The sequence below is a fragment of the Macadamia integrifolia genome, chromosome 3, assembly GCF_013358625.1.
Source record: "Macadamia integrifolia cultivar HAES 741 chromosome 3, SCU_Mint_v3, whole genome shotgun sequence".
Taxonomy (NCBI): Eukaryota; Viridiplantae; Streptophyta; class Magnoliopsida; order Proteales; family Proteaceae; genus Macadamia; species Macadamia integrifolia.
The window spans coordinates 22,685,402-22,695,043 of record NC_056559.1 but is presented as its reverse complement, the minus strand read 5'-3'; the positions used below and the strand labels follow the sequence as shown (position 1 = coordinate 22,695,043).

The 9,642-nt window shown below is 40.7% G+C and overlaps 1 protein-coding gene across 1 annotated transcript in view; it reads right to left on the bottom strand.

Annotated features, from left to right (window-relative positions):
* Window positions 1-9,642, bottom strand: part of LOC122074244 — a 141,277-nt gene that overhangs the window by 118,898 nt on the left and 12,737 nt on the right. Inside the window, exons 4-7 of the mRNA XM_042639088.1 lie at window positions 7,519-7,700; window positions 7,293-7,398; window positions 7,016-7,092; window positions 4,963-5,050 (exon numbers count right to left, since the gene is read on the bottom strand). Coding sequence (XP_042495022.1) covers window positions 4,963-5,050; window positions 7,016-7,092; window positions 7,293-7,398; window positions 7,519-7,700 — 453 coding nt within the window. The remainder of the gene's footprint in view (window positions 1-4,962; window positions 5,051-7,015; window positions 7,093-7,292; window positions 7,399-7,518; window positions 7,701-9,642) is intronic.

Here is a 9,642-nt window from a genome sequence, read left to right as displayed (position 1 = left end):
AAAAAAAAAAAAAAAATCTCATATCTAATGTTGTCTCCTATAAGCGTATGTCGCATTCTTTCTATTCCTTTGTTTCCTACTTATCGTCTGTTTCCGTGCCCCATAACTGGCAGGAAGCTCTTGCTGATCCAAAGTGGAAAGAAGCAATACATGAGGAAATGAGGGCGCTTGAGAAGAACAAAACATGAGAACTTGTTCACCTTCCTTCAGGGAAGAAAACAGTTGGCTGCAAATGGATCTTCATTGTGAAGCAATCTGCAAATGGATCTGTAGATGGTGCAAGGCTCGACTGGTTGCAAGAGGGTTCACCAAGACATATGGCATAGATTATCAAGAAACTTTTGCACCAGTGGCCAAGATGAACACTTTTGAGGGTTATCATATCATGTGTTGTTGACCGTGGCTTGGATCTCCAATAACTCGATGTGAAGAATACCTTTCTTCATGGTGAGTTGGAACATAAGGAATACATGGATGTTCCTAATGGTTTTCCACTCAACAGACTCAGGGAAAGGTGTGCAAGTTAAAACGGGCGTTATATGGGTTGAAGCAGTCCCCACAAGCCTGGTTTGGCCGGTTCCACAGGGTGATGATTGCCATAGGCTACAAACAAAGTAATGTTAATCATACTCCATTCATCAAGAAGTCAGAGGAGCACATTACTATTCTTATAGTATATGTGGATGACATAGTGATTACTAACAATGACACTCTTGAAATTGCTCATCTCAAAGCTTATTTGGGAACTGAGTTCGAGATTAAGGACATGGGGAAGCTCAGATATTTTTTGGGTATTGAAGTAGCCTATTCAACTCAAGACATTTTTCTGTCTCAGCGAAAGTATACTCTTGACCTTCTCTCTCTGCTACTCTATTAGAACCTAATTCTCACCTCAAGGAGAAAGATGGAGAACCAGTTAACAAAGGCAGCTATCGAAGGCTAGTCAGTGGTCTCATCTACCTATCTCATACTCACCCTAATATTGCATTTGCAGTTAGCCTGGTAAGCCAATATATGCATGACCCACACTCCACTCATTTGGAGGCTGCATACTTGAGATACCTAAAGTCCACGCCAGGATAAGGTGTCCTATTCTCTCCTCATGGCCATTTGCGTGTGGAGGCTTTCACTGATGCCAATTGGGTTGACTATCCTGATTATAAGAGATCTACTTTTGGATATTGTACCATGGTAGGAGGTAATCTTGTACATGGCGGAGCAAGAAGCAAGCAGTGGTTGCAAGATCTAGTGTTGAAGTTGAGTTTTGACCCATGGCTCAAGGTACTTGTGAACTACTATAGCTTCAGGCTCTTCTTTAGGATTTGTATATCTCTATCAATTTACCAATGTGACTTTTTGTGACAAGTCAACGATCAGCATAGCTCACAGTCTAGTTTAACATGACCACACAAAGCATATAGAGATTGATCGTCACTTCATCAAAGAGAAGTTGGAGTGGGGCATTATCTGTATTCTATTTGTGCCTTCGGAGACTCAGTTGGCTGATATTTTTACTAAGAGTCTCAGTAGTAAGTTGTTTAGTCCTATTGTTAGCAAGTTGGGCATGTTTGATATGTATGCACCAACTTGAGGGGGAGTGTTGTAATAATGGGTTTTATGGGTATTCTGAAGACCTACCAAACAGGTCCTTAAGTCCATTAGGGTTCTGGTCTTGTAATATTTTAAAATATTGCTTTTTCTTATTATAAATAAAGAGGGCTGATCTCTGTGAGACATAAGCTCAATTTCCCCAATTCAACATGATACCCTCAAAATGTTGATGATGAGTCTTATAGATGGACTTTGAAAACAATTGGGCCCAAAGCATGTCATGGGACCCATCTGTGTTGCAGAGTTGCTATCTTCCACCTAGCCAGGAAAAAGTTCCTAGTTTCGTCAAAATTTCCCAAGTTTCGACCGAAGAACCTTGGTTGTAATTAGACTCTTAATAGGTTTCCTACTAAGAGTTGGTTGCTTGATTAATATAAGGGAGAGGTTGTCCACATAGAGGCACTCCATTCCATTCCATTCCTATAGTGTTCACCCTCTCTCCTCTTCTCCATCTCCATCATGATCTTCTTCTTCTCCATCTTCTTCATGGATTCTGGTTTATCGTATTTAGTTTTGTTACACTACTAATCCACTAGAATGCAGCCTTCTTTTTTTTTTGGATGAATAAATAAATTCATTACCAAGAGGAAGAATATCCAAAGGGGAGAGGGGGGAGACAAAGCCCAAAGGGAACCTCAAAGGCGAAGGAGCCCAGCTAAAGGGAGAGGGGCATTAAGGGGGGAAAGGAGATAGTGGACACAGGAAGCTACCAGGCAACAACAATAAGCATGTTCCTTAGGGAGCAAGGAGTTATGCGATGACGGATGCACCCAATCTTGGAGCCATGGTTTTAAGTATCGGTGCGTATCGTGCCGTATCGGCCGATACGTATCCGTATCGGTAGGCATCGGCACGATACATACCGATACGATACATGAAAAATTTTAAACCTTTATGTATCGATACGTATCCTACGATACGCACCGATACACTACCGATACGCACCGATACTCACCGATACGTACCGATACTCTATGAAAAATTCAAAATTGAAGTGAAATGTACGTATCGGTATGTATCGGTATGTATCGGTATGTATCGGTGTGTATCGGTGTGTATCGGTATGTATCGACCGATACACACCGATACTTACCGATACGGTCATAAAATGGCCAAAATGGGTAATTTTTTAGAAAAACACAATTTTTTGAAGTGTTTTTGTTCCAAAATTGCTGCCAACCATTTTTCTCTCTAACTAAAGTGGAAATCAAGGTTGGGAACAAGGATTTTACATTTATGGGACAATTACAAACCTTGGATTCTTAGTGCGATACTCTCAATTTACTGTTTATGCATAATACATGTTATATATAACTTTTTTTAACTATTTTTTAATGCAAAAGTGTATAAAAAAATGTTTTCTATCCATTTATGTGGGTATCTTTAGCGTATCTCCGATACGATACGATACCCTCCGATACGTATCTTAATTTTGGCCGACCGATAAGACGACCGATACCGATACTTTAATCCTTGCTTGGAGCTAATATCAAAGAAGATAGCATTCCAAATCTTGTCAAAAGAATGAGAATTGGGCGTCCATCTATGAAGATTACGCTCCATCCAAGTGTGGTTGATGGCAACCGCAAGGGCAAGTTTCCCAACCTTGTCACAAATAGAAAAACCACCGAAGGTCATATCAATCCAAAGCAATTTGCGGGACAAGGGAAGGATGGGCAGCGGGATGGCCCACTGGAGCTAAGGATTCCCTTCCAAATTGAGGAGAAGGGGCAAGAGAAAAAAAGAAGATCAGTATCTTCAAAGCCATTCCAGCACAGGCAATAGGAGGGGGAGACCTGAATGTGCCGATAAAGAAGGAAGGACTGTGTGGGGAGACAGTTGAAAAGAGCTCGCCAAATGGCGAAGTTGTGGCGGGGGATATGGTTGTTAAACAAAACGGTGTTATGCCAAGGAATGGGAGGTTTTTGGTCCGTATATAGTCTTAATTGGAGGCAAAGGAGAATGTACCCGTGGGGAAGGGTAGCCAAATAACCTCGTCCTTCCTATCACGGTGGCCAAGAGGGAGGACCAGAGGTCAGCAAGGGGAGGGGGAGAGATAGAAGGAGCCTATCCCAGGGGAGAGAGGATGCAGGAGAGCCGGGCTGATCTGGGAACACCAGAGGAGTAGATGACCTAGGGGAGACCAGGTTGGATAGGATGCCCAAGGGGTGCTAGGGATCCAGCCAAAGGGAGATAGAGGAACCGCACCCAAGTGCAAAAGAGATGGTAGGGAGGGCAAGGGATCTAAAGCTAAGAATTTTCCTCCAAATCCAAGACGCATCAGAAGGAGGGGAGGCAGACCAAAGGGAGTCATTTTTTAGGGAGGAGTAAATCCAGGACACCCAAATGTTGCAATGCTTAGAGACAATTTTTCAAATGAGCATGAGAATGTCCACCGAGTTCATATTCTTGATTCGCCTCAAGGGCTCCCTCAGCCTTAGGAGAACAGATTTTGGACCAACTCAGGGGAAGAAGAAATTTAGGGGAATCAGCTCCTTTCTAGAGAAAGGAACAAAGGAAGGTGTCAATGGATTTAGAGGTGGCAGCAGGGAGGGAGAAAATGTCAGACCAATAGAGATAGAGAGATTGAAGCGCAGATTTAATTAGGTCGAGGAGCCCAGCATAGGAAAGGAGCCGCCCTTTCCAAAGTTGGAGCCTTTTTCCTGAAAGAATTAAGAATTGGTGTACAATAATTAGCAGAGAGCTTAGAGGAGATAAGGGGCAAGCCAAGGTATTTGACTGTGAAGGAGCCAAGGGAAAGCCAGAGATAACAAGGAGATGAGCTTGACAAGCTTCAGAGACCTCGAGAAGAAAAATTCTAGATTTCAGGAGATTGAAGCAAAGACTTGAGGGGGATTCGACGAGGTGGAGGGAGGACATGATGGAGGAAATGGAACACGGGTCAGCTTTGGAAAAAATCATAAAGTCGTCCGCAAAAGCCAAGTGGGTGAGCATCAGAGCTTTGCATTTGGGGATGGGAGAGATTAAGAGCTGATCAGTGGAGGATTGGATGGAATGGGAGAATAACTCTAGGGCAAGAGAAAAGAGGAAGGGGGAAAGGGGCAACCCTGGCGGATGCCAACAGAGTAGGAGAAGTATCCCACAGGGCTGCCATTGATGAGAACAGAGAATTTGGGGGAGGAAATGCATGAGAGAATGCCGCTTAATTCTCTTTTGATCATGAATCAATCAACAGTCAATCCGAATTGCAGCCACAAAGGAAGAGAAAGGAAACAAAATTTTCCCCTTCAGAAATATCTCATTAAAATAGACTGCCCAAAATGATCAATAGCATACAATATTTCTTTTATGATCATCAATAATTCCATAACTAGTACCAGGAAGGCATACCGTTCACAACCATTTCCATAGGCAAGAATCCGCCCACTAAACCAAGAACTCTAGGGTCCACTGACGATGCCAATTCAGTTTGAATAAACTGCAAATAAAAAAGCACACGTTTTCCGATAAAAGCTACTAGAATATGAAAAAATCACATGCAAAATATATAATGGATTGAACAGTAAACACAATGGTGAAGCAAAATTGCTAGTCATAATAACTGCATGTATAGTAGATGAAACATATCCTTAACTAATAAATGAATTCTATTAAACAATAAGGAATAGCGAGGGTACGGGGAAAGAGAAATTAGATTAACCACATTCCCAAGGAGAAAGTGAAACTGAATGACAAAGAAAAGCACCATCGCAAGACAAAGATCAAGAAAAAACTCTAGCAAGGTTTGTAGCTAAACATACTTACCATTTAACTCAATAAGGTAGTCAAGAATGTCGTAGGAGCAAACCAAGGGGCAGCCACATATTTTGATGGGCTTTTCTAATTGATTGTTCAAAGTTAGGAACATAGTCACGATGGAAATGATGGGTAGAATGGGTCTTAGAGACCGTTTACTTCATATTCAAGTAGTTTCATATTACTCTATTTGATCTGTCGTCCTCCTCATTATAGAGATATAGGGGGGCTAGGCCTGACCCCTAAGCCCTCTATACAAAACTGGAAGTAACCCACCCAAATCAAGAAAAAAGATTATACAATCAAGCATTACATTCATGAATAGAAGGGAGCCCTAAGCGATCATCAAAAAACGCCAGCTTGACTGCATTTGGAATCAATACACTGGTCTAGAGGCATCACGCGGGGAGGAGGAAGTACCCATGGTAACCGGGAGGGAAGAGGGGAGAGGAAGGGGAGGAGGGTCAAGGGAGACAGGGGAAGGTCTGGCAACCGGAGACTCCGGGGACAAGGAGGACATGGAGGATTAGGCCATGGAAGGGGAGGGGGTCAGGGGGGGGCTACTAGATATTATCCTGCTGGAAGATAAAAATAATAATAATAATTAGTTATTTTGTCCTTAGTTCTGCCTTGGACAGCAAGCTGCACAAGGAGGAGATTGGCTACTGTTTGGGGTATTTGTTATTGCGTTGGGGTTTAGTTTGTATACTGATATCAGTACAGTAGTGCATTTGGGGGTTGTTTGTTGATCATTATTGGGGTTGGGCAATCCTACTTAGCCTTACATTACTAAGTCTAACTACAATGAAAGTAAATAACTAAAAGCAGGTAAACAAGTAAAAAGAAACTACAACTACAACTCAAGTACTCAAGTACTCAACTACCACTAAACATAACTCAAAGATTAGTTCTTAACAGGGACACTCCTCCTCACGGAGTCACGCTAGTAATCTTTAACAGATAAATATAGGTATCTCAAGAATTTTCACACAAGATCTCAAATCCAACTTAATTTGGGAGAAATGTGGACAAAAAGCGAACTGTAAAAAGATCATCTAGTTTAGGAGTTTCAGTCAAAAAAGGACTTTAGTATGTCTAGTAAAGAGAATTCAGCATTAGAATCTCCCAAAAATTCTGGTTGCTAGTGGCAAGTTTAGACTTTGGAGTTAAGCCCATAATCCTTGAAGATGAGATGGTTGCCAAGAGTAAGGGTGGCAATTGGGTGGTTAAATGTTACCTTTCCTGCTCTACCTCAACCTGCAGTTGCCTTGTAAAATTGGCAAACCCCATGCATGTTTCACAGGGTGGAGTGTGTACAGGTTGAGCAACCTTTCATGTGAAGGGGGGTTATGGGTTGAGCAATACGCTGCACCACCTTCCCAATAGCCATCATAGATGGGAGTGTTTTATAGAGTAACATTAGAATATTGTACTGATTATATAAATCATTTCTTCCTCTCTTCTTCCTACTTTACTTGCTAATACTACAGGTTTTCCTTAAACCTACTAACAACCATCAGTAACTTCATCCGTCCTGAAATCTAAAAAAAGAAAGCCAGAAGTCACTATGTGAAAAGTTAAATGATAATTATTTAAACTTTTGTGATAGCAACCAACATTGGTAGCAAATATCAAACTCCATTATTACCTCAGGGCAAAGCACATTGACACGAATTCCTTGACGCTTATAAGGAAGGAGTGATCTAGTAAATAAAACCACACCACCTGTGAAAACAACATCCTGTAAGATCATGAAGTAAAAAAAAAAATGAATGAAAGCAATAAAGAAATGTTTTGAAAAACTAGAAGTGCATTTGCTTTTTCTCTTAGAAATCAGAATTGATAAGAAGAAAGAATGAAGATGAGAAAAATAAGCAACAGGTAGCAAGGACAGAAACAAGAGAAGAAGACAAACAAAAACATACCTTTTGAACCAGAGTAAATAGGGTCATCAAATGTTGGATAAAGCCCTGAAGCAGATCCTAAATTTATAATTACACCAGGCTTCTGTGCAGTTTGCATAGTTCGAATCTGTTCAAACAAAACAAACCAAACCCAATGGTTCAAATAAAGAAGAAATGATTTCAGTTCCCTGTGGATGTATAAAGCTAAGAATCAACGAGGGAAATCAAAGTCAGAATTTACGCATACCGCAAGACGTGTGCAGTCAATGACTCCAATTAGGTTTATATTTATAGTACGTCTCCATGAATTGCTGCCATCGGATTCATCTTTATAAAATGATGTGGGAGTGATTATACCAGCAGAATTGATACATATATCCAGCCCTCCATATGTCACCAAATGCTTGTCGAAAGCTGCTGCTATATCTCCTGTTCATAGCAGGAGTCAATAAAACTATTTAAAAGATACCACTACATAATAGCAGTGTACTTACCTATTCTAAAAGAGATACAGGCACTGATTCAGGAAATAGATACAGATATGGACTGCAACACAGTAAAAAAAGGATACAACCAAGGTTCTAAAGGAATGGAATTTCGGATGAAACCTGGGAAATTTCGAGGAAACCAGGAACTTTTTCCTGTCATGGTGGACACCATGGTTTCGACTCCCGGATAGTGTTTTTTGGGCATATTTTTTGTGTATAGCCTATTTTTTTAGCTTTTAAAGCTAATCCATAAGGCTCCGTTTGGTTGCAATGGGAATTTAAAGGGAAGGGAAGTGAAATTTTCTCACTTTAAAAAGAAAATTTCATAATCGTTACCCCATATGATTGTATAAACTACTTAATTTTTTTAACCATATTTAGTAATGATGCATTTTACATGTAAATTTTATTTTATATATTATAGCAAAGGGTTTTGGATGCAAAGTAAAGTGAAATTTTATAACCAAATATGGAATGATTTGAAGTTAATGTTAAAGTCACATGGGTAATGATTACATATATTTTTTTTTTTAAGTATGAAAATTTCACTTTCCTTCCCTTTAATTCCCCTTACAACCAGACATAGCCTAAACAATTTTCACAGAAAGAACCCCCCCAAAATAGTACTTGTGGAGCTCCTGACCTAGATGGATTCAGTATGGGTTTCTTTTCCTCCTCTTGGGACCTCATCAAAGAGGACTTGATTAAGGCTGTTAAAGTTTCTTCTTTAACCCTAGCCAGGTCAACGGGATTAGCCACACCTTCCTATGCCTTATCCCTAAGCAGGGTGCTGACACAATGACTAACTTCAGGCCTATCTCCTTATGCAACCTCTTATGTAAATTCATTGCAAAGATCCTAGCAAACAGAATAAAGAAAGTAGTTGACTCTCTGGTTAGCAACCACCAGTCGGCCTTTATTCCAGGAAGAAGTATAGGGGATAGCATTATTCTTTGCCATGAAGTGGTAAGAGGTATTGATAGAAAAGCTCACTCTCTAGCAGCCCTCATGAAATTGATATCCACAAGGCCTTTGACTCTCTCAGATGAGACTACATTACTTCGGTTTTATCTAGTATGGGATTCCCTCCAATCTTCACCAATTGGATTTGTTAGATCAAACACCAAGAAACACGAATAAAGAGAGACAATAGATCCGTACGACACAGAGATTTAACGAGGTTCACACACCAGGGTGGTGTGCTACGTCCTCGGGCAAAGAAGAAGATGATTCACTATGTAGAAGAAGGATTACAATCTAGCAGCGGCGAGGAAGAACTCGCCCTGAAACCCTAGCTTCGTGAAAACCCTAGAATACAATGACTCTCAACAAGCAACGGTACATTATATATATATACTCCAAATAGCGGTTCGACCCATCGGGTCACGGTCGATCCGGTCTCAGAAAAATTCCCATTCGGGTCGCCACCAAAATATGTCGGATCGGGTCAATCTTCAAAACGGGTCAAGAATTCGAGACAAACTTAACAGATCTCCACCTTGCCTTGAATTCTCCTCCAACAGATAAACAAATAGCTAATATCTTCATCTTCTCCAATAGCCCTCCAAAGGGCAGAACTCAAACATGACAAACACCAAGTAAGTTCAAGCAATGCTCGAACTTACCAACACATAAAGGCTTAGTCAACATATCAGCTGGATTGTCTTCAGTACCAATCTTCAACACTTGAATATTACCTTGAGAAATTATCTCTTTTATGAAATGATACCGAACATCAATGTGCTTTGTCCTCTCATGATACATTGGATCTTTAGTCAAGTGAATAGCACTCTGGCTATCACAATGGACAACAGTCACCCCATGATCCATGCTGAGTTCTCCCAACAAACCTCTAAGCCAAATAGCTTCTTTAATTGCCTCAG